General features: G+C 38.4%; 2 protein-coding genes and 1 long non-coding RNA gene across 9 annotated transcripts; all 3 read left to right on the forward strand.

The window, feature by feature from the left end:
• The first annotated feature begins 5,548 nt into the window (after positions 1-5,548).
• On the forward strand, positions 5,549-7,740 carry LOC135634100 (CBL-interacting protein kinase 6-like). Of its 2 annotated transcripts, XR_010495241.1 has the most exons (3): positions 5,549-7,244; positions 7,454-7,514; positions 7,609-7,740. XR_010495241.1 is itself a non-coding variant. In XM_065144299.1 (2 exons), the coding sequence occupies exon 1, from the start codon at positions 5,889-5,891 to the stop codon at positions 7,218-7,220; it is 1,332 nt and encodes a 443-aa protein (XP_065000371.1). In that variant the 5' UTR covers positions 5,549-5,888; the 3' UTR covers positions 7,221-7,244; positions 7,454-7,740. The 2 variants fall into 2 exon arrangements, 1 of the variants encoding a protein (XP_065000371.1); XM_065144299.1 differs by having other exon boundaries at positions 7,454-7,740.
• Positions 7,741-10,077: 2,337 nt separating this feature from the next.
• LOC108951957 (uncharacterized) lies at positions 10,078-15,343 on the forward strand. 6 transcript variants are annotated; one of them, XR_001976533.2, is made up of 4 exons: positions 10,078-11,001; positions 11,078-11,479; positions 13,063-14,937; positions 15,032-15,343. It is a non-coding gene; the product is annotated as an uncharacterized LOC108951957 (long non-coding RNA). The 6 variants fall into 6 exon arrangements; XR_001976531.2 differs by having other exon boundaries at positions 10,078-10,760; positions 10,874-11,479; XR_001976530.2 differs by having other exon boundaries at positions 10,122-11,479; positions 13,063-13,165; positions 14,439-14,937.
• Positions 15,344-15,829: 486 nt separating this feature from the next.
• Positions 15,830-24,796, forward strand: LOC135634228 (probable WRKY transcription factor 4). Its single transcript, XM_065144558.1, has 5 exons — positions 15,830-16,247; positions 22,308-22,481; positions 22,561-22,985; positions 23,067-23,219; positions 24,224-24,796. The coding sequence occupies exons 1-5, from the start codon at positions 15,921-15,923 to the stop codon at positions 24,624-24,626; spliced, it is 1,482 nt and encodes a 493-aa protein (XP_065000630.1). The 5' UTR covers positions 15,830-15,920; the 3' UTR covers positions 24,627-24,796.
• Positions 24,797-25,048: the final 252 nt, after the last annotated feature.

The raw sequence follows: 25,048 nt of genomic DNA on the forward strand, positions 1-25,048 counted from the left end.
CACGAAGCTCCCTCAAATGCATGTGATGAGAACACAGTTCAGGATGCCTGCGATGGTTGTCTCGGATTCTTTTCTTCTTCGATCTTCTTCCCCATGCCGAGTACATGAATGCCATGCATGACATCATCGAACTTATACATTAGGTGTGACCTATGTTACGTTCTACTGCATAAAGCACTGACGAGATGGATGATGAAGTCTGTGCCATCTCGACTCAAAGACGGAAGTCCTCCAATCCCTTTCTTTCATCATTCTCTAATGCAGTCTTGACAAGTTCGCTACTGTTTTTGGTATTTCTTTGTCATCGTCCATTACACTTGCTCGAGTCTATCTCTCGGTGCTCTCAATGTGTATAAGAAGACAAGAGTTGTGTCACCGGTTGATGGCACATTCCCCGTCTAAATTTCTCCACAAAGAAGAACGCATGCACTTAATCTTCCAGATGTCGATAAAGTGCTACAGGCCAAAGAAATGTCAGTGAGGCATAATTGAGAATCATAAATTGCTATTAAATTGCATCCGGCCAAATTATTTTTGGTACAAAAATGAAGCTTTGGGTAGGTGTACCGATTCATGTTTCCCAGGACACCAATTCTTAATGATCATCATCATCCTCAGAGTCTTACTATATTTCTCATAAAGATGTATTTTAATTAGGAGGAGATGCCAAAACCAAGCTTCAGCGAAGCGCCACTATCGCACACCTGTAGTCAATGACTTTTTTCAAAGCAATCATACTGTCCCGGAAAGTTCATCGCTGTTTTCGTCTCAGATATAGCCAAAAGTTTTAACTTTGTTTATGCTCATGATTCATGCTGTCCTTCAACCATTAGTATACAAGAATGATGAACACCGGGACAAGAGAGACCATTGCATGAGAACTTCCCATACATCACGCGGTGCAAGTTTTTACCTCTGGTTTGAAAGACATAGCTTTAGACGAAAATTGTTGGGGAATTGAGGGGAAAGGAAAAAAAAAAAAAACAGAATACTATTATAGTATTAAAAATAGGAGGATTCATAACAATACTTACAAGATATCAAATGCACACACTCTCTATATCTTTCTTTATGAACTATGGTCTTATTTTATAGGATGATAACGACCCTATAACTATTAGATCATGATTGAAGTAGTTATTGAAACCATCCTATAATTACTAGATCATGATTGAGGTAGTTATTAAAATCACATTGTAACTACTAGATCATGATAACTACATAACTATGAATCAAATCTCAATACTCCCCCTTAATTCATACTTACATACATCGATTTACGATATTAAATAAATATGCTTTTGAACTGGAAGCGACTTGGTGAGGATATCTGCAACTTGCTCATCTGTTTCACAATACTTCATTGCTATGGCTCCACTTGCTACAAGATCTCCAATGAAATGATAGCGTATCTCTATATGCTTCGTTCTTTCATGAAACGTTGGATTCTTCGTCATTGCAATTGTGGCTTTATTGTCACAAAATATTTTCGTTGCTTCTTTTTGTTTTTGATGAAGATCTTCGAGAAGTCTTCTAAGTCATATTGCTTGGCAAGCTGCTGATGTTGCGGCTACATATTCTGCTTCCAATGTCGATAATGCAGTTGTCGCTTACTTTTTAGAACTCCAAGATATAGCTCTCGATCCGAGGCTAAAAACATTGCCTGAAGTACTCTTTCTATCATCTAAATATCTTGCCCAATCACTATCAATGAAATCATATAATTTACAATTAAAATTATGATAATATCAAATACCATAATCTGTAGTTCCAGCAATATAACCATAATTCTTTTAATAGCTCCGAGATGATATTTGCTTGGGCTATGCATAAACCTGGATACTACACCAATAGAGAATGCAATATCTGGTCGAGTATGAGTAAGATAAATCAAACCTCCAACCAAACTTCTGTAGTATCTTGCGTTTATCAGACTTGTACATCTTAAAGTTTCAATTTCTCATTTACATTCATGAGTGTTGTTGTAGTTTTACAATTAATCATGTTAGATTTTTTGAGTAGATCCATTGCATAATTTTTTTATAAAATAAAAATTTTATCTGATTTTTGTTTCACTTCCAACCCAAGAAAATAGTGTAGTAGACCTAGATTTGACATTTCAAAACTATTCATCATGCATTTTTTAAATTCTGCTACAGAAGAGTTAGATGAACCCATATATATAATATCATTAACATAGAGGCAAACCAATAGAATATTATATTCACCTTCCTTCTTCAGATAAAGAGTAGGTTCATTATTACTTCTCTTAAATCCATTTTGAAGAAAATAATGATCAATTTTACTATACCATGCCCTTGGAGCTTGTTTAAGCTCATAAAGAGATTTCCTTAGCTTATACAACCTTCAGGTTGAGCAACAAAAATCTCTTCATGTAAATCTTCATTTAAAAACGCAGATTTCACATCAAATTGATAAATAGGCCAACTCAAGTGAGCAACTAAAGCTAAGAAAGTTCTCGCGGTTTCAAATCTAGCAACCGGAGAAAAAGTTTCATTAAAATCAATACCTTGTTGCTGTGAATATTCTTTTGCTACAAGTCGTGCCTTATGCTTTTGGATACTTCCATCTGCATTATACTTCGTTTTGAACACCCATTTTAACCCAATTACTTTTTTTTCTTTCGGTAGATCCATTAGCTCACAAGTTTCATTCTTCTCAATTGACTTGATTTCCTCTTTCATTGCTTTTCTCCATTCATCTTTTTCAACTGCTTCCTTAAAAGTTATTGGATCTGAAATAAATAAAGCAAATGTTGAGTTATAAATTTCTGTTAGTGATATTGGAGGGGTTTCATCTAAGGAATCCAAATTTGAATTGCTATTGGGTGAGGTTGACGATGAACTTGTTGGAGCAGGATCTATTATTCAATTATACGGAGTGTCTAGTTCTGTTGGAATATGCATTTGTGTTCTACCTTTATTGGCCTCCCAATTCCAACTTGCCCTTTAATCAAACATAACATTTCTGTTAATAATAACTTTGACACTAACAGGGTTATATAATCGATATGCTTTCGATTATAAGGAATAATTAATTAAGATGCATTTTTCAGATTTTTGATCAAGCTTGTGATGATTTTGTGAATTCACCAAATTATAAGCAATACAACCAAAAATTCTTAGATGTCTAACACTTGGTTTCATTCCATACCAAGCCTTAAAAGGAGTTTGATTCATAATAGCCTTTGTTGGTGAAATATTCAATAAATAAACTGTTGTTGCAACTGTTTCTACCCAAAACTGATTTGGAAGATGTTTTCCTTTAAGTAAACTTCTTGCCATTTCAACGACTGTCCGATTCTTACATTCAGCTACACTATTTTGCTCCGGTGTATATGGTGCTGTCAATTCTCTGTAAATACCATTTTCTTCACAAAAAGAACTAAACTTATTAGATAAAAATTCACCACCTCTATCTATCCGAAGTGTCTTTATATATCTACCACTTAGTCTTTCTACAAGTGCCTTAAACTTTCAAAAATTATCAAATGTTTCAGATTTCAATTTCAGAAAATATACTCAACTCATGCGACTATAATCATCAGTAAACAATAGAAAATATTGACTTCCATCAAATGATTTTGTATTCATAGGTCCATATAAGTTAGCATGAATTAATTCAAGATAATTAGATGCTCTCCATGTTTTTCTAATAGGAAATGATTTTTTACTTTGTTTGCCATAAATGTATCCTTTACATACATCAAGTGTATTAATCTTGGGCAATCCGAAAACCATTCCTTTTTTACTTAACAACCTTAAACCCTTAATGTTAAGGTGTCCATATCTTAAATGTCATAAATTAGACTCATTCTTTTAAGTTACGATAAGCGCATGCCTTTCAATATTTGACACATCAAGTGGAAACATCTTATTTTGCATTATGCAAACATTGATTATAATCAAACCAGATTTTTTATCTTTAATAGTGCATGAACCATCATCAAATATTACTAAATATCTATCATCTACTAATTGTCCAACACTTAACAAGTTATGTGATAAAGTAGAAACAAAGAAAACATTATCAAGGTATTTTACCTTCCCTTGATTTGTCTTCACCTCAATTATTCATTTCCCTTCGAATTGGATGTGAGTTTCATCAATATCTCTAAATATTGATTTTATGCCTGACATATGATTAGAACATCCACTATCCAGAAACCAAATATCATTTGAGATATTACGAACTTATGAATGAGTCATAAACAACTTATTATTTTCTTCATTTTTCTCCAAATAGCTTCTTGTGTCCTCCTCCTCTTCCATTTCCTCTACCACAAAATCCTCCTCCGTCATGTCCTCTTCTTGTTGATTTTTTATCTTCTTTTGAAATAGAAGACTCCTAGACTCCTAGATAAATCTTTTGACTCCTCAATTGTAGCAACAACATGATCAAATTTCGGAGTTAAACTTCTCAAAACTTTTGTAACAATTATATGATCAGGAAGATGTTCACCATAAGATTTCATTTGACTAACAATTTCAATCATTCGAGAAAGAAAATCTTACATTGATTCATTGCTTTTCATGAACAAAATTTTAAACTCACGACGAAGGGGTTTGAAGTTTTACCGTAATCACCCTTGATGATCCTTTAAATTCATTTTGAAGTACCAGCCAAGCTTGCTTTGAGGATGTCGTTGCTGCAATTCTTGAGAAGATTGTCTCATGTACATCTTGTTGAATGAAGAACAATGCCTTTGAGTCCTTCCTCAGCCTGATTTCGTCATTTAGATCCGTATATTCATTCTCTATTAAGTTCAAAAGATAATTCATAATTTTTTCCTGAGAAGATGAGAATAAGGGGTTGAAATATGGAATTATCGTTGAAAGTCATAATGTCTAGTTCATTTTAAAACTAGGCTATGATACTACAAATGTTGGGGAATGGAGGAGCAAAGAAAAAAAAAAATAGAATACTACTGTAATATTAAAAACAGAATGATTCACAAGAACACTTATAAGATATCAAATGCACACACTCTCTATATTTTTTCTTCATGAATTATGACCTTATTTATAGGACTTAGTGATAATTATCCTATAACTACTGGATTAAAGTAGGTTTTCAGTTTCATCGGTGGGTTTCAACTCGATGAACATGAGAACTGCTGGAAGCCGAAACCCCTTGAGAACGAAGACCAAAACCACGACTCCACAGTTCTCGAACACGAAACCTGTGTGCGGCGCGCCGAACCATCGGACGGCCAGGATCGAATCGAGAGACCTCCGGTGATACGACGAGGCAAAGACTGCGACAGCCTGTTCGCCTCGCGATTGCGCAAATCCTAGCCGTCCTTTTTCTCTACTGATCTCAACGTCTCGGTCGCCCGCAGAAAACGACAACGGATGCCAACATCGTTCGATCTCCATCAGAAGGACGAGAATCTTTCGATGATAAGACCGTTGTACCCGCTTTGCGGCCACCACACCGCCATTGTGCACCGTTAACAGCTAGTGAATTGAAGGGTAAATGAGTCTTTTCAGTGTTATGGGCTCCCCTTCATGAGCCCCTTGTCAAGCGCCGATGAGGCCGCACGCAGTGTCCTAATCTTTGCCGCCGTAGGAGACTCCGTTCCTCTGCTTTATCTTTCTTCTCCCTTGGAAGACCTCGGAAGTACGTCAGCAGGGTTGGGTGTATGGTGTCTCTGTCAGGTGATGCAGCAAGATGATACGGAGATCATACTGTGAACTCGGGGGTGGCCGGAAGCCAAGAAAGCACGCCGGCAGGACGTGCCACCGGAAGCACGTCGAGGACGGGTAGACTCCATCTGCACCACTTCCACATCACCGTCTCTGACTTGTTGCGTTGTTGTCTTTGGGAGAGAAGAAAGATCTTGTGCGAGTAGTATAGATATATAGATGGAGGACGTGCCGCCGCCCTCGCAGTCTTCGGAAGGCCGCAGCGTCCTGCACGGCCGGTACGAGCTCGGCCGGGTCATAGGACAGGGCACCTTCGGGAAGGTGCACCTCGCGCGGAATCTCCTCACTGGCAAGAGCGTGGCGATAAAGGTGGTGGGCAAGGAGAAGGTGATCCAGGTGGGCATGATGGAGCAGGTGAAGCGCGAGATCTCGGTGATGAAGATGGTCCGCCATCCCAACATCGTGGAGCTCTATGAAGTTATGGCCACCCGCTCCAAGATCTACTTCGTCATGGAGCTCGTCCGCGGCGGTGAGCTCTTCGCCAAGGTTGCCCGCTCCGGCCGCCTTCGGGAGGACGCCGCCCGCAACTACTTCCGCCAGCTCGTCTCCGCCATCGACTTCTGCCACGGTCGCGGCGTCTACCACCGGGACCTCAAGCTGGAGAACCTCCTGTTGGATGATCAAGGCAACCTCAAGATTGCCGATTTCGGACTCAGCGCGTTCGCCGAGCACGTCCGGCCCGACGGGCTCCTCCACACTGCCTGCGGTACGCCGGCTTACGTCGCCCCGGAGGTGTTCGGCAAGAAGGGCTACGACGGTGCCAAGGCCGATCTCTGGTCCTGCGGCGTCATCCTCTTCGTTCTCCTCGCAGGGTTTCTGCCGTTCCACGATGAGAACATCCTCGCCATGTACAAGAAGATTCGGCGCGGCGACTTCCGGTGCCCTCCGTGGTTCTCGTCGGACACCCGAAGGCTCATCACCAAGCTACTCGACCCAATCCCCAGCACGAGAATCACCGTCGGCAAGCTCATGGAGATCCCGTGGTTCAAGAAGTCTTCGGTGCCGAAAGGGATGCCTGCGCCGGCGGCCGTGGGGGAGAGCGGAGACAGAGAATGGGCGAAGAAAGACGGAGAGGAGCCGGAGACGCTGAACGCGTTCCATCTGATATCGTTCTCGGACGGGTTCGATCTCTCGCCGCTGTTTGTGGGAAGCGAAAGGAGGGAGGAGGAGATGCGGTTCGCGACAAGGGAGCCGGCCAGCGTGGTAGTGTCGCGGCTGGAGGGCGTGGCTGCGATAACGGCAGGGAAGTACCGGGTGACGAAGAGCAGCATGACGGGGGTGAGGCTGGAGGGGGAGCAGCGGGGAAGGAAGGGGAAGCTGGCAATAGCCGCGCAGATCTTCGCGGTGGCTCCGTCGGTGCTCGTGGTGGCGGTCAAGAAGGACGGCGGCGACACCCTCGAGTACCAAAGGTTCTGCAGCGACGAACTCCGCCCTGCGCTCAAGGACATCATGTTGGCTTCATCATCCGACGGTCAGGCCGCTGCACCCTGACAGTAATTACTCTTCATGCCAATTGTAAGTATTCATCGACAATAACGAGTCGAGTTAAGAGTGTGGATTGCATTGTTTGCGTGCTTGTTCGAGGGATTAACGTTTCGTCTTCGTCTTCGTCGTCTTTTACAATCACATCGAGTGTGTTCAATGCATTTGGCAAGGGGATTTGTATTGTTCTACTTTTCCAGCATTGAGTACGATTTCTTCTGCAACGATTTGATATGGTGCAGGAAAAACGTTGGCAGCTGGTGTCTGTAGGTGCAAAGGGATGGCCAAAAAGCGGCATAATAGGTCTAATTTTCTTCTGCTGCTCTCTCCTTTTTTCTTTTTTTTCTTTTCTTTTCCACTTCTGACGCTGATCGTCTGGTGGCCATCCCGGAAAAAGCCGGGATGTACAACTGCAGCAAACTTGATCGATACGCATCACAGTTGATGAAGGTTGGTGGTGCTCTCCAGGTGGAGCCGTCACTTATTTCTCTTCCGTTTGATAAAACTTAAGCCAACATGATTTAATTCATAGGGAAGGCACCCATTTCGACGGATATATATATATATATATATATATATATATATATATATATATATATATATATATATATATATATTATTTATTTTAATCTACATCGATTTTTTAATTTTTATGATTTACTCATATCTAAAATAATTTTTATATTTTTTAAAATATAAAATATAAGCTCTTTCGTTAAATCTAAATTAATATATATTAAAATTTACGATATATATTAATTTATAATTAATTATTAATATAATAATATATATTATTTAAGATTAAAATTAATTTTAGTTCTTCTGATTTTGATCATGGACCTTCTAAATCAGTATAGTTTACTCATGTCTAAAATAACTTACATATTTTTAAAAACATAACATATAAGTCAATTTCATCTAGTCTGAGTTAATAGATGTTAAAGTTTGTTTATATGACATACCAACTTACAATAAATTATTAATATAATGATACGTATAATTTAAGTAAAAAAAAACTAAGACTTTATCAATAGTGGGAGGAGATATCATCGTGGAAGTAACTACCAGCTCAACCACTCCTTTCAATGGATGTCACTCGCCAACTCCAAGGCACATGCTACCGTGACGCAGCCCGTCACCGCGAACAACACCCGCTCCAATCTCGATAAGTATCATCATACCTTGTAAGCCACCTCTTCTGCGAAGCACGACATCACAAAAACATATAGTATGCAGAGGGAGCGGTTGAGTTGGTCCATGTAGCTCTTTCGTACCCACTCGTTCTCATCGATTAGCTTATCAAGAAAGAGAAAGGAACAGAGGTCATAGTGGTGGACGAAGGTAGAGATGTAGAGGTAAGAGAGGCCACAAGCGGATGTGAGGGAGAGTTGGAGCACCATATCGTAAGCGTAGCGGGTGAGGGTGCAGGAGAGGACGAAGTGAGAGGTAATGGGAAAGATTCATAAGAGAAGGAAGAGAAACTAAGAGAACACTACATGCTAGTATCCGATTGGTCAATGCACATTCATTTGAGGTTGGACTAGAAGTTCTTGAGCTCGTAATAGGCGCAAGAGAGGCTACGTGTATACGATGCCCTACTAGGCAGTAGTGGGTCGATGCTGCTACTAATAGTTGCTTCCATGATGACATCTCCTCCCGCTAGTGATGGAAGTCTCTGTTTTTTTTACTTAAATTACATATATCATTATATTAATAATTTATTATAAGTCAACATACCACGTAAGTAGACTTTAACGTCTGTTAACTCAAACATGATAAAAGAGGCTTATATGCTATATTTTTAAAAATGTATGGGTTATTTTAGAAACGAGTAAATCATAACAGATTAAAAGATCTACAACCAAAATTACATATATCATTATATTATATTAATAGTTTATCATGAGTTAATATATTATGTAAGTAGACTCTAACATATGTTAACTCTGACTTGAGAGGAGGGGCTTATATGTTACGTTTTAAAAAATATAAGGATTATTTTATACATAAATAAATCATAAGAGTCTAAAAGGTCAATGGTCAAAATCATAAGGGTTAAAATAAACCTTAACCAAAATCATAACATATATATATATATATATATATATATATATATATATATATATATTCCTCTTAGATTTAATTTGAAAGGTATAAGTATAATTTGAATATTTTTAAATTATATTTGGTCTAAATATTTCATTGTAAATGCTCATGCTGCTTTAGCATAGCATCTACATTTCAATATTTATGGGATAATATTGAAACTTTTCAAAGTAATAAATGACATCCTCTAAAATTATAAGATATCATTATATAATAAAAATCCTAAAGAAAATTTTAAATTTAATGAGAAACTAACATGATTTATATTTTTATAAAATAATTTTTATTTATTTATTTATAAAATTTTAATTTTAAATAAAAATATAATAAAAATATTTAAAAATAATTTTATTGTGTATTATTCAATCAACTTTTGAAATACAATTTTTTCCAACAACACTTACGTCAATATATATTTAAAATATTTAATAACTGCACATTTAGTCAAATCTTTTTCTCCAAAGACATTTAAAATGCAAAATTGCATCTTGCGTCTTAAGCTGGATAATAATATTAACAAATTAGATTTAGAATGTAAAAGAATACGTGTTAATCATTAATTTAGGATAGTTAACTATTAGTTTTGGCACCCCATCCAGTCACTCGGTTTCAAATACCCACGCCAGACATGAGCAAACCCTATTGGCTGTAAGATGTGGACCCCGCGCAACAGCCTGCGGTACCTTGCACTGCCCGTGGATATGTACGTGTTGCTCGCAGCCGACGCCGTCCCGACCAACATGTAGCCCGAGTTGACCCCACGGGACCCACTTCCCGTCCTATAACAATCTTGGTCGAGTCAAGCGGTCCATTTCGAGACAGATGTCGCGTTCCGCCGGCCTTCACGCACAAGTGTTCGGCTCCTCGTAGCTAGCAACATAATTGCCGACGGAGGGTTCCGTCCCCAGTCCGACTCGTCTTCTCGATGCCAAGGAGAGGGTGGGGGAAGAAGTGCGCGGTCGGATCTCACGGCGTTGGTCTTGGTGTTCTTTTCACCAGGAAGAAGGTTAAGGGAGCAAAGAAAGAAAGGGAGGGATGAGATTACATGTGAAGCGGAGGGGGGTTGACAGAAGAGAGTGAGCACGCAACGGGGAAAAATGGTGTCTTGCGGTGCTGTTTCCGTTGTGTGCTCACCTCTCTCCCTGCAAGCCTTGAGAAACGTTCGCCTCGGAGAATGAGAGCGCGACGGAAAGAAGCGGCCGAGCGTTCTTCCATTGCTGAACTCTTCTCGGGAGTTCCTTCCACCACCTGAAGTTCCCCTCTCCTCTCGTCTTTTTTCGTCTACTTGCGTCCTTTTCTTGGATTCGCTGACGTGTGGCCGGGGACCTCTTTGCTTTCTCTGCCTTACGTCTCGTCGTTTCAAGAAATCGGGGGCTTCAATTCTTTGCCCAGGGTTTTCTAAGAATTAGGGGAAATTGTGGGAAAAGCGTGACTTTTGAGAAGGTAAGAGAGAGTAAGAGGAAAGAGTACATTAGTCCTGTGTTCCTTCTTGTTCTCCGCTATCTTCTATTCCCTTGTTGGTTTCGTCTTTCTTGATTCTGGCTCGTCTTGCCTAGGGTTTGAAGGTAAACTATTAGGATTTACCCGGAAGAGGTAGCCGTCTGAGGTTCGTTTAACCCCTTCCGTGGTGGCTTCACCAGAGCGGAGAAAGATTAAGTCTTCAATGACGCGCCATGAACCCTAAGTATTTCTTTCTTGCATATATCTCGCGAACCGCCACCTTCACCTTCATCCCTTGACCCCTTTTTTTGATTTGCCAGGTCGAATCGTGAGTCGTCAGGATCACCCATTTTTGTGCATTTCTCTATTCGTTTCAAATGCTTCTTGTTTCAGATAAGGAAGCATCATAGTTTTTCTCTCTTTTTTTTTGGAGAATAGTGATGAACCATCGATTATTATCCTCCCTTTTTCTTGTCCCCTCCACCTTTTATCCACTATCTGGAATGATACTGTAAAAGAAGACTGTCAGCAAGGAGCTTCTTTTTGCTTGTTATTTCTCCGGCCCTACAAGTTACTTTCGGCAGATGATGACTCTTTCTCACTCGCTAACCACTCCTCGTGGTCCAGCCACTCATTTGATCCTCTGTCATTTGTGGTTGAAGATTGATGGAAAGACCGACCATTAAAGAACGCGTTCTTTATTGTTTTTCCCCCCAATGGAGGTAAGCTTGCTTCATTTGCATTTTCCCCACTCTATAAATGCTTCATTTTGTCATGTTGCTCAAAATTGTTTGTGAACAATGTATATTCCTTGTGCTATGCAAATTAGAGATTGTAGTTTCAAGGTAGAAACCTCATAGTTTGTCTAGGAGTATGGGCCTCTGATCACTAGGGATAACCTTTGGTCTAAGTCTCTGTTGCAGTATTGAATAAGAGTGATATGGTTCCATGAACGCTGGGGATTTCAGGTTTCTAAGCATAGTACGACAATCTTATGAAATTTTTGGTTAAGATTCATCACATAGCAGTGCAATTATTTCGGACCTATGTTAATTATTAGAGAAATATGCTAAATTTAGGTGCCAAAGTCTGTCTTAACTCGAGAAGAGTTATGACCTATGCTTTTTGTTAGTGAATCAAAGAATTCAACTGGATTTTTCTTGCTTGGATTCTTTTAATAACAGTAGGTAATTAGGGTTGTGTCACTTCATCAATGAATATAGTTATACTTAGTACCAATCAGCTATCAGCAAAGCAAACCCCTTCTTACGTAACTATTTATATGGAAGGGGAAAATAAAAGGAAACTTGTGATTGAACTGAAGTTGTAACTAAAAATATGGAGTTATTGAAACCTTGGTTGCAGTTAGAGAATGGATATCAATTAAGATCTTGCTTAAGCTATTGAGCATGCATATGTGAACTAGGCCTGTGGTTTTAGGGTATGCATCATAGGCATCATCAAGATCAACAGGGAAAATAATTAGACTTATTCCATTCCTTTTCTTTTCATGTGTTTTAGTGTAACAATTGGAGGAAGTTCTTGTTTGAATCTGTTTGTCAGTAATAATTCTGTTCGTTCTTTTTTTTTCTTTTTCCTTCTTTATGTTTATAACTAAAACACAAACTTGTAGACCTAATCGTGAAGGGGAAACACTCATGCTGTGCCTCTAAATTTTATGATAGAACTGCTATACTTGTAGATGTCCAGATTATTGTGTGTGTTGACCCCCACAATTAGTACCGGTAGCTGTGATGCATGCCATTGATATGGAAACTGGATAACTTTGTATAAACGTTGATCCACAATAAGTAATGCTTAAGATGTCTTGAGACTGCCAGCTCTATCAAAAATAGCTGTTCCTGCCATGCCATTTATCATAAATGATTTCACAGTATACCAAGAGAGGTAGAGGAATGATTAATATTGATGGTATGAGAAGAGGTAAAAGGTAGATCTAAGAAGACTTTAATAGAAATTATAAATAATTTTTAAATATTCTAAAATTAACTAAACATACAGATTTTTATAGATCTCAATAATGACAAAAGGTATATATAGTCAATCACAAATAATTAAAATTTTTTACCATTTTATTGTTGTTATATCTCAACTACTTATTGCATGCATCATCATTTTTCCTTTTTTAGATGGACCATGGTTATCAATAAGCCAATAAGGAATCACATATGCATTTTATTGATAATTGTTATCTTGAATTTTAGAGAAAAAATCTTCATTATAATATCACTTAGATGAAGGTCAATTGCCATCTCCAGTAACGCAATGATCATCTTTTTTCCAGTTCATTGTGATCCAGTGTTTAAACATGGTGAAGACTCTAGCATGCAGAGAGCTAAATTGACTCTTGAAAGGATGTTAGTATGATTTGGTTTGCTTCTTGTCTCGTAAGAGTTATCACCGTCTACTTTTGCTTCTTTCGTATATAAAATATCCTTGTGTTTATTAATGTTAATAGCAGTACAAGCCACACATAATAGGCTTATATGAAGCTGCAAACACCAGAGTACTTTAGAGATAGAAGGACCAAGCATAAAGCTTACCGAACTGTGAAATTAGGCTTATATTCTACTCTGTAGTTACTTGCATAGGAGAATGATTGTGGCTGTAAAGTTAATAGCATCATGTTCAAGTTGCATCGACATGAAATTCATACTAATTTTGTATGCAAAAAGTCACACCTTTGATATATACATTGAGTCTGAACTGGTTTATAAATGAAATATAGGAGTCCCATATTAAAAAGGGAGGAGTATTAAATTAGTATTGTGAATATAGGAATCTACTACTATTAATTTGAGATTAAATATTAGTTGCTTTGATTGAACTATCTTATTTGTTCAATTGAATTAAGCATGAACCTAAGCCCTTCACTTGGGCGCTCGCTTGAGGCGCTTAGTTTTAGGCGAGCACTCATGTGATGCTTTATCGAAATGCCTCACTCGAAGATTCTATGAGACGCTCGGGTGAGCACTGACTGCGTGCTTTAATGGTAACCTCAAGTGCAGTGCACAAATTGATCCTGCAAATACGCAATTGGTATTAGTCGGATACTGCAGTTTTATAATGTGTGTATGCATATAGCATGCAAATAGTGTATCATGATTACTGTTTGGCAAAGCATATCTATTATCAGCATAAATCAGTGCCGATGAGGTACCTGTTTAATCTACATGTATATAGCATGCTATGCATAAACATTAGCTGTGTCAATGTCTTGGGAAATTGTTCTATTACTGTGTTCTGCATTAGTAATGTAAAAAAAAAGGATTTCTTTTTAGCATTCTTTCCAAAATAACGGGAGAGAGGCAATCTATTTAAACAGTTTCCTCCCTTTCGGGAATTGTCATATCCCCTCTACCGATTACTTAAAAGGTACGTGTTCCCTTCTGGAAAAAAAAACATATTTCTTTTTTTTATGGAGAAGTAAACTTTCCCTTTCCTTGTTAACTTTCGTTTTGGTTGCTTCGAGCACAATAATTGGTATTAGTCCTTATATAGTCCTTATCAATAACCTACCTCTTATGAACTTTATGTTCTAAAAATTCTTGTTCATATTTGTGTTCTTTTTGTATGCATGCTGGTGTTGCATATGAATATCCGTGCATAAATATACAATCTCGTTTACATATTCGCTAACGTGTGTGCAATCATGAGCAGATAAATTTACCAGAAATGTGCCATACAAGGGACATGCAAGATACATATTTGTTTCTATAAAGAATTTGTTCATGTTTCTTGGATTATGGAATCAAATGTGGGTGGTAATTGCCCGATCCAAGGCTTAAGTGCATAGAGGTGATTGAGACAGAAGAGGTGAAGACCACGCAATCAAAAGCATGTAGGTCTATCTCCCAGGCAAATATGACTGCAGAAGACACCACCATATCAAAGTGTCACTTCTGCATATGTTGTAACTCTCTAATACCCAGTTCATGTCTCTCTAGCACCACAAAGAGAGGAGGAATACTCTATCTAAGATCGGGTGGAACTGGATGGTGCTGAGTAAGTTTTCATGTGAAGTTGACACCCCCACCTTGATGGTGAATAAAATTCTGTGTGCAGTTGGAAGAGAAGCAATCCGGCTTAGGCTTCGATTAGAGATCTCTGCCTCTGGGGCCCTGCTGAGCAAAGCCCAAAGTTACCTTCTGGGGGTCAGGTACGAGTAGTATGGAGAGTGATTTTGATGTTTGCAAAGCTGGTACAGTATTCATTGAGATGTGACTTGTTTGATGTGATGAATGTGCTCATAGGTTGGTGTTAAGCAGGAAATGTACCGAGGTACAAGAGAAGCTGGTGGGTGGTGATCTTTGGGGTACTGTCGCCCTCGGAATTTGCTCTGCACGATACTGAATGAGACCGTCACTCACGCATAGCTGCACCCACCCATTGAACACTGTTCGCACACTCTTCTTACGAGAACAGTGGCTTGCTTTCTAACATGTATATGCTCCCTTGAAGATCACTTTGGGCAAAGCAAAAATTCTAACATAACTGAAGTTGTAAATTCTAAGTTGATGTGTGAACGTGCAGATCGACAGCAATGATATCTGCCACTTGGATGAGTTGCAGGAGATCAATAAAGAAATGGTGCGTTGAATACGATAAGTAGGTAGCAAAATATAAAAAAGTATTTTTTCACAAATAGCGAAGATAGAATTTGAGTTCAGGATTTTATAATAAATTATTAAATTTTTGTAAGAAGCTATTACAAATGATATCTTTAAGATATATAAAAGTTGATCTGAGTAATGACAATCTCGGAGTGAGGTATCTCTCTATTGGATAATTACTATATCTGGAATAAATTACTATTCTTAGATACATGATGCATCATCGTACAAAACGGTCCACATGTGCCTCAGGGGGCGCGGTCAAACCCTCACCACTAACGGCCGTCCATCGCCGTCAGCAACGACTGCGTCCGTTAAAAGACTGCCGTAAAAACAGCGTGACTGGACCCCCCCCCCGCCTAGACGCCGTTAAAATTACTTGGTCAATTGCAGTCAAAAGCCGAAGAATCTCTCTTTGTACCTCCTCCCTCCGCTCGGTTCTTTCCTCCTCTTTCCCCAATCTTCGAAACTGCCTGCCTCTCAGTCTTCTCATGGTGAAACCCTCGGAATCTTCTTGAAGATTCGATCGATGACGGAAGAGGGCGACGGCTCGGCGACGCCGCAGGAGGATAAGCCAAGGGGCGGCGACGACGACGGCGGGACTCCGCCGTCACCGTCTTCTGAGAGGCCTCCGCCCGCCGATCTCGGGTCCGATGCTACCGCTGTGGTGAAGGGAGGCGGTTACGGGGCTGTGCCGGCGGCCAAAGCTGATGGCAGGTCGTTCTCGCAGCTCCTGGCGGGGGCCATGGCATCGCCGGTGGGGAGCCCACGCCCGCCGCCGATCCTCACCGTCCCGGTGGTCGCCGTCCCCTGCTTGCTCGCCCCTGCCGCGTTGATCGAGTCGCCTGGGTTCACGGTTGGCGGCCCTAATCTCTCCCTCCTTCCAATTTAAGCCATCAAAACCCGAGGGTTGCTTTTTTTTCGTCTTTTCCCCCCTTTTTTGGATAAGTAGTGTTTCGAACTGAATTCTGTCGTTCGGATGGCTAGTCTTGCTTTTGGCTCAATTTCTTAGTGGTTACTTGTAGGCTTTTATGAGCTCGTCATCTCTTCTAATGTCGTTGGGGATTGTTTTGGGACGACTGATTAACTTTTTTAATGGAACTCCTTTCTTTCCTTGCATGTATCCTTCTTTCGTGTCAGAATTCCCTTTTAGGATTAAATATGGTATTTTTATTGTAGATTATAACTGACTAAGATACTTCTATCTTTAATTGGTTTCAATTGATCTAGTTTACTCAAGTCACAAGACATAGTAAGGGGAATCTTTTGGTTTATGTATGCTCTGCACTGATATTTTTATGTAAGGGTTGAAACTTTCTAATTGATATATGAATGAGTAGGGGTTGGGCTCATATGAATATTGGGATGAGGGAATAGATCTGACCAGGCAGGTCATAGTTTAGATATTTTATGCTTAAAAAGCTATTAGTAGTTGCATTATTAGCTATGTAGTTTTAAACTTTTAATGCTTCTTAATTATAAGTATTGTATGTAGAGATATTTCCATGCTAAATAGGGTATACAACATTGTTTTCCTTGCATTCCCATAGATATTAATATGGTTCCCATGAAACTATAACAAAATGTCTATGCAAGCATCTGATTAATGAGAAATTACTTCGAGTCCAATTAATATGTTTGAAACTCTCCTTCCAGGCACACATATTTTCTCTCACCTCTGTGTGAGAGTTAGGAATTACACATGTCAGGTCTGAAGCTATCATTGACACCGAGTAGAAAGCTACATGTCTTTAAAGGGCAGAAATTACTCCTTGCCAAATGAGGAATATTAAACATTTAATAAATTGAAGATGAGTTTGTAAATGGTAAAAGACCTCCAGAGTCTTGACTAAAGAAGTGTGAGAGACTGACCTTGACTTACCTTAGTGAGATGAACTAGAAGTAAATGAGCATGTTTCCCCAAGACAATATTGGAGACAAATTGTTAGAACAATTTTTTGGTACTCCAGTTTAGCTCACATTAGACGTGGGAGGGTTATAGGATTAGAGTTGGTCTACTGCATTAGCTTGAGCTTAAGTATTCTGGGTTAGTGATTCAGTTATTAAGTTAGTGAATTAATTATCCCATTTGAGGGTCATGACAGATGGTACCGGAGCGTATCTAATATTGGACATGGTGAGGCATTCAAATAAAAAATATCTATATATGGATGGTGTTGGAGATACATCACTACATGAAGTCGTCATTAGTTGGGCCTCACATGTACCATAGTATAGGGTTTGATTTTGGGTTATGATTGGGTCTTGACAATAACTTTAAGCAGGGGAGATTAGAACGTCTTAGTTTAGTCCCACATTGAATGTAGGAGGACGATCTAGTTGACTTATAGAGCCAGAGTAACACTCAACCATTATTAACTTCGACTCCATTTTTGACTCATGGTTCAATCGTTTTGAATGAAGTCATGACAACTTATGAGATATGAGTAACTATGAAAATGCCTTAGTTTTAGGTTGTAGTAAAGATTAATTGTTTGGACACCTGCTAGTATGGTTGATGAATTAAAGTTGTTTGGACATATCCCGAAAGAAAATTGAAAGAGCCCTAGTTGAGAAGGGTGCGTAATTTTGATTAGTGCTACGAAGAAAAAGCACGAGTAAGATAGGAAGACCTTACCAGATGACTCTTGGTTTGAGTTGCACTGTTGCTCTTGGGAGAGTTTGCTATTGGGAAAGGATTTAATTAGTTGACCCAAATATTTGTGATATACAACTTGTTTTTGTTGTTGCCATTGAACTTAGGTAGCATTTACTGAACTTATAAACAAGGTTTTTAATTTCGAATGATACCCCCTGTACTGGGCGGTATGTACCGGTCCGCTAGCAAACCAGTATGCGGACCGCTCGCTATCGGGCGATACCGTTGACTGGGGTTGTTTCTCCCTATTGCCACTCAAAATTGGTCAGTGATAGTCGATTTCGATCGTCGCTTCCCACTACCAAGCGGTATTAACCGAGGGAGAAGGAAGAAGAGGAATAAGAAAAGGGAGAATTTGGAGATCCAGCGCTGCTCTCCCTCGACGAACCCAATTTGTCGTTGCCCTTCTTCGCCGAACGTCGTATATGAGATGTCGCCTCCTCCTCCTCTGAGGTGACGAGGCCTCGGTGTCGTCGAGGCTTCACGGGGAGAAGAAACGAGGCGACGTCGCCTCAACGACATCACCTTTTATTTATTTACTTTATTATTATTATTATATATATATATAATAATAATAATAATAATAATTAGCAGGATACTCCGGTACGCCAAAGCATACCACTCGGTATACTCGTACTGTATCGTATCAAGCTGAGCTCGATACTTCGGTACGGTACAAAATTACAAACTTTGCTTATAAAACAAAGAAACTAATTTAAGCATCTCTATCTTTTTTCACACACAAATAGCAGGATAAGAAATTGATAAGTGGTAGGTGCTAAAATGCTATAAGACATTATATCTTGTGACTACCATCAAACATATTTACAAATTGGCTTTGATAAGACGTATTCCAAAATTTGTGACTACTCTATATATTCCCCTAAAAATCCTAAATTCGGAGTAATTATGAATTAATTTAAGAATTATGGAATATTTCATCCCAAGTGAAATATTTAATTTCTTTTTAAGTGGATTTGATGATAGGATGACTTTAAAAGGAGTTTTAAACTTATACCAATTCTTTTTAACTTAGGAAATAGATAAGAGTTGATTGATTAAAAATTAATTACGAAACCCTCCCTATTCATCATAATGGAACAAGGCCTCGGTCTAAGCGAAGAGGCACGAAGCCATTGTGAGACAGGTAGGTTCTCAGTCTCTATATATTTGGTATATGTAAATTCGTATTTTCACAGTTCAAAGTCTGCATAATCTGATTTATAATTTTTAGGAATTGTTCAATATTATTTGAAATTATTTATTATGGTATTTAAATTTAGTGCATAAAAAATTAGATTAATTGATTTGATTCTAATGGTTATTTAATTGTATATTTATCTCTCTGTCTTCTAAGTATTTGGCAGATTTTTATCTGGATTTTTTTATGTATTACAGGAATTTTTATATGATTTAATTAATTTAATTCATAGAAATAATTTTTAAATCCTGTTTGATTATGTTTTTATTTTAAATAAAGAGTTCTTCGTGATTAGAATGTAACTGTGATTTTCGGATATTTGTAATAATTATGGGAATTTTTATATGTAATTATTGATTTTACATCAATTTTAATACACGAAGATAGATTTAGAATCCTTTTAAATTATATTTCTGTTTGAATAAACTATTCTGTATGACCAATATTTTGTTTCCTTATTTTGAAATTTTCAAGTAATTATAATTCTAATTTGGAATTATTGATTTGAATAATATTTTAATTCATGAAGTATATTTTGAATATTTTTAATTATACTTCTGTTTCAAATAAACTATTCTACTTCCTTAGAATTTTATTTGTTTATCCGGAAATTTTCAAGTATTTTTATGTATTAATTTGGAATTATTGACTTGAATAATATTTTTAATTCCTGAAAAATAGTTTTTGAATATTATTGATTATATATCTATTCTGAATACTTTAGGATATATTTTCTCTGACCTAAAATATGTTCACATGATTTTATCTGAATTATTTGTGATTTGTTGAATTTCTAAATTTGGAAATACTTGTTATTGATATTTAATTCATGGAAAACGGTTTTGTGATATTATAATTATGTTTATTAAACTCTGAATGTTTGGTATTCTTGTTTGATTATTATGGAATTTTTGAGCTATTATATGATTTGTTTTGAAATTTTAAAGTTTTGTGAAAGCTAAAGGAGATTAATCTGATTAGGTTAGCTCAGATCTGACTCAAGTCAGATCGTCAAGTAGATTGTGTCAGACCCAACCAAGCCAGCGGCGTGTAGTGCCTCACTCAATTGGGTGCAGACCCAACTCGTGCTTGCGGCTTCGCTCGGTGTGGTTAGCTTATATGCGGGGCGACTCAATAGGTTCGACACATGTTCAATGCGAGTTCTGCTCAGGCTCGGCTTGGTCCAACAAACCAAAGTTGAATCAACAGCAAAGCCCAATTAAGTGTGGCCTGTCGTGGCCCATCGATTACGGTGATCCAGCACCTATGGCCCCGATGTGGTCCACTGCACAGCTAAACCAGTTGTCGAAACTTAGTATTTATTCACGTGCATCCCACATTATAGTGGGCCAGATCAGAGCTTGACTCGGTGCCTGCATACAGGCTGAGCTTGATATCGAGCCTACAAGACCCTTTTCGTATATATTTGGGTCAGAGGTGGCTAACAACATCATTGGGTACTGTTTGAGCCAGCCCAAGTTTTTTCAGTTTGTGCATTCAGGCCTGGGTTGGCCTAGTGGCTCTATGTTGACGTGTTTTATGAGTTTGGACCCAATTGATCCCTAAATTGAATCTGAACTGAACCAGTTTGGTCGACTTTAATTGGTTCAAGGTGATTCCCGATTGATCTAGACTAGTTCAAACTGGTTTGAACCAAACTGGACCTAACCAAGTCCAAGTTAGACTAGTTTAGGGTAATTCCATACTAGTTTTATAAGGATTGTAAGTTGGTTCAATTAGGTTATAGTTGAATTTAGTTTAGTTTGAATCAATCGGATCAATTCAACTAGGGTTCAGACCAATTGAGGGTTAATTAGGTTATGACTTCCTGATGTTAATAATGTTGATAGATTATTTATGAGTTTTAAGTTATTGAGGTTGCTTTACGAGTTTGATTATGATTTCTCGACAGACAAGTGATCTACTGAGATTGGTATGGATGTGAGATCTCCACTAATTATGCCCCACGTGAGTGGAGCTTCATGCCCATCATGTAGCGAGTAACACCCACTGAATCGAATCCCTCATATGATCCTTCTAGTATGATTTGCTGTCGTTGATGGATGTATGTGGTAGACATGAGACATGAGATTGATATTATAAAAAGACCTGGATGATCTTTGTCAATTATAGAAGGGTTTGTATACTAGAGGACGATTTCCTTCGGGGATTAGTGGGCTGTTAGACGTGATAGCTAGATGATTCTTTCATTTATTGTTGGGAGGAACGTGATCCCACTTTGGTGGGTGAGGGACATGACTTCATTTGCTGTTGGAAGTGGGATATGAATTCACTTAATGTGCTGTTGGGAGATAATCTGTCTTGAGGGATAAAACATTCATCAGCTATTGGGATAAAACTTCATGTGGTTTTGCTACCAAGATTGGTCTTGAGATTTATATCTTATGTTTTTGGTACTGATCATGACTAACTAATGTTTGCACATAAAATGTTGATGATTTTATTCCATGTTTCGTGAGGATGTCTAGGAGGCTCCTGCTCAGCTTTTGTCAAATTCCATTGCTTATTTTTTTCGGAGTAGTTTCATGATCTAATAACTGAATCTGGCACAGCGAGGAGCATCATCTACTGCTAGATAGAGCTGCAAGAAGACAATTATGTCTTGGTTTGTTTAATGTTGAATTTTGCGATTAATTTATTTTGAATAAAATTATTTAATTAGTGGATACTGCTCTGAGTTGTTGTGTGGAAAGTAGGTCACATTTTGTCCAAGTGTTGAAAAAAAAAAGAAATTTAGGCACGGATGTGACAGTCAATGACCAAGCTAGACATGGCTTTGTACCTTACTCTGTCTGTAGTTATTTGAAGCTCTTTCAGGTCAATGGAGTATATCAGCTCTAATCTTGAATAGCCTTCTCACACAGATAAAATTTAAGGGTTTCTGTGTATCCAATTTGTTCTGCCATGCTCTGCCAATTTGTTTTCTTATACTACCTTATTGATTTTTTTTCCTAATGGAGTATTCAACTCTTGAAGTTTCCAGTACAAATCCTGTATGTCTTATCTTTGAGGATTGCTCTCCCAATCTGATGCAGGGTCAGTTTGCAATGACCCATCAAGCAGTATTGGCTGCAGTCACAGCTCAGGCACAGATGCAGATGCAAGCTGCATATCCTCCTCCATCAGAAACAACGACGAATTCATTTCCACACTCTATGCTTCCAGCTGTTAGCCCTGTACCATTGCAACAAATGTCATCGGTGCCTGAGGTAAACTTTACAAGAAAAATAAACATGATAGATTCTTTAATCTTACCATACATCTGAATCTGTTCATGTTATTCCATAGGCATGCTCGGGTGATATTTACCACTGGCGGAAGTATGGCCAGAAGCAAGTGAAGAACACAGAGAATTTCCGAAGTTATTACAGATGTGCAGATTCCAATTGTTTAGCTAAGAAAAAAGTTGAGTGTTACCCAGATGGCAAAATTTGTGATGTAATCTACAGAGGTAAACATAACCATGACCCACCTCAAAAGTATCGATACACGAGGGACAGAGGAGCTCAGTCTGGTGGATCCTCCAGGGAAAATGAAAGTATAGAACGTCTGAAAAACGAACTTAATGAGTCAGGCTCTTCATCCTGTAAGGCTGAGCAAAATTCTGGAAATGACACCCCTGAACAGCAGTTAGATCATTCAAGTGATTGCAAAGGGGTTGCTGGGGTTACAACCAAGAAAGATTTTGGGGATGAACCAGATCCAAAACGAAGGCAAGTAGTCAAGAGATTATTGTTGGGTTCTATTTCTTGTTGGTATCAGTTGTCTCGACTTTTTTGCTCTTTGTATAACAGGCTAAGTGAAAACACAAAAAGCTTCTCAATGCCAGTACCTAAACAGGTTAAGGAACATGTTGTACAGACTGAAATCGATGCAAAACATTTGAGTGATGGCTACAGATGGAGGAAGTATGGACAAAAATTAGTGAAGGGGAATCCTAATCCTAGGTATGTAATTTCTTTGCACATCAATCACAAAACTATGATTCTTTGCCACAAATCATAACATTCTGGATGGTGGTTTCATTGAGATAGATATTTCCATTGTCAAAGCTCCAAGTTGGTTTGACATGGACAAGGTGTGCCATTGTAATGGCCCGCTTCTGACAGAGAGTCAAAGTTGTTATACCTCTTGGACGAGGAAATTAAATTTAACTTTCACTTGTTTTGGAGCACTGTTTTCATCAATAATTATTCCATTACATTGTCATGGGGGGACAATTGTCTTGCATGCCTTTGTTTGAATTATCACATTATTGAATTTGGTGAGTGACATGAATGAAATTTGAAAAGTTGACCATTGAATTGTTAGCATGAGAAATTAACACTGGTGTTTTAATTATGGTGGAATATCCTACATGGGCTCTCTAATGGCCTTGATGCAGGGTGAACTAGATTTGAACCACTATCTCGACTGACTAGATAGGTTATTGATGGATTATAATTCTCATGTCAGGTTGTTATTTAAAATATAAGGTGCCTTGTATCAAATAAGAAGGGTTCAAACTCCACAACCTAATTGGGGGCATAAGTAAATATAGTTTGTACAGAGAGAACCCAGCTGTGTTAATCTGCATATAGGTGTATTCTAGACTCCATTGTTAGCGATGGAGAGAGCATTGAGGTAAATTGTGCATGGGGTACTTCAATACTCAATTATTATATTTTTCTGTCAAGACCAGGGGTCATGGCTAGCTGCCAGCTTGAAAAGTGTTATGCCATATGAATAGTTTGGCCTGACACTTGCTTACATCACCTGTATCCATGAGGCCCAATATATGGCTTCCCAGCTATATATACATACATAGATATCTCGATAGTAAATCCTCATATCTTTATATGATAAATGGCACTTGAATTATAGTTTCATATATGTTAAGATTAATACTTCTTGTTAACATATTGCTGTTGTTGTCCATCTCTTATGAACCTTTTCCTTTGATATTTTGCAGAAGTTACTACAGGTGCACACATGATGGATGCCCTGTTCGTAAGCATGTTGAGAGGGCATCTCATGATGCACAATCTCTTCTCATCACTTATGAAGGTAAACACAATCATGACCAGCCAACACCTAAATTTGCCAGTGATCAGCCAGCTAGTGACAGTCCAGTTCAAGAAATCGATTCAAAAACATCTTTGTCGGATAGAAAATCTTCGAAAGACTTGAATCCAAATAACTTGGCCAATAATTTAACTGGTGACAAGGCATCAGAATTTGGAGGTCACAAAGCACCAGAAGGTGCTCAATCTCTCCCGAGCAGCAAGGAGGGCAGTGAGAGTACTGACCCTGATGGTATGAGAAATCCTCTTCTCAGTGAAAATCCGGCAGCAGTCCCAGTTGAGAACTGCTGAATTTATATTCACACCATCTATGATATGTTGTAGTGTTGTACCTTATGACATGTCCAATTGTTGTATTTAGTTTGTATAGTTTTGTAATGCTGTGTATCTTATGTAAGTTCACAAACAGTTCAATGTAGTAGTTTTTATTTGAAAGGATAACAACTGATCAGAAACACAAATATTTCTTGTCTCCTGTTGAGAAGATGGGACTTCCATCACCAAATCATTTGCATTGGGATTGGACCTTTAATACTCTACCCCTGCTGAATCTGATTTCACTGCAATAAATGTGGTTTTGGACATTGTTGTTTTTATTTTGGAAGGTGACTATTCTATCATCATTTTTCATTGCAGTAATTCTGTTTGGTTTTTCTTGAAGTTGAGTTTGATATTTCACTGGAATGCATAGGCTTCAGAAGTATGATAGTTTT

Source organism: Musa acuminata, chromosome BXJ3-3 (assembly GCF_036884655.1).
Source record: "Musa acuminata AAA Group cultivar baxijiao chromosome BXJ3-3, Cavendish_Baxijiao_AAA, whole genome shotgun sequence".
NCBI classification, from domain to species: domain Eukaryota; kingdom Viridiplantae; phylum Streptophyta; class Magnoliopsida; order Zingiberales; family Musaceae; genus Musa; species Musa acuminata.

What these genes read in the sequence shown, in the direction of transcription:
- LOC135634100 (XM_065144299.1), top strand. Translation starts at nt 5,889, where the DNA reads ATGGAGGACGTGCCGCCGCCCTCGCAGTCTTCGGAAGGCCGCAGCGTC.
- LOC135634228 (XM_065144558.1), top strand. Translation starts at nt 15,921, where the DNA reads ATGACGGAAGAGGGCGACGGCTCGGCGACGCCGCAGGAGGATAAGCCA. An exon ending in TCGAGTCGCCTGGGTTCACG is followed by an intron (nt 16,248 to 22,307) that starts GTTGGCGGCCCT and finishes AATCTGATGCAG; the next exon opens with GGTCAGTTTGCAATGACCCA. An exon ending in AAGGGGAATCCTAATCCTAG is followed by an intron (nt 23,220 to 24,223) that starts GTATGTAATTTC and finishes GATATTTTGCAG; the next exon opens with AAGTTACTACAGGTGCACAC.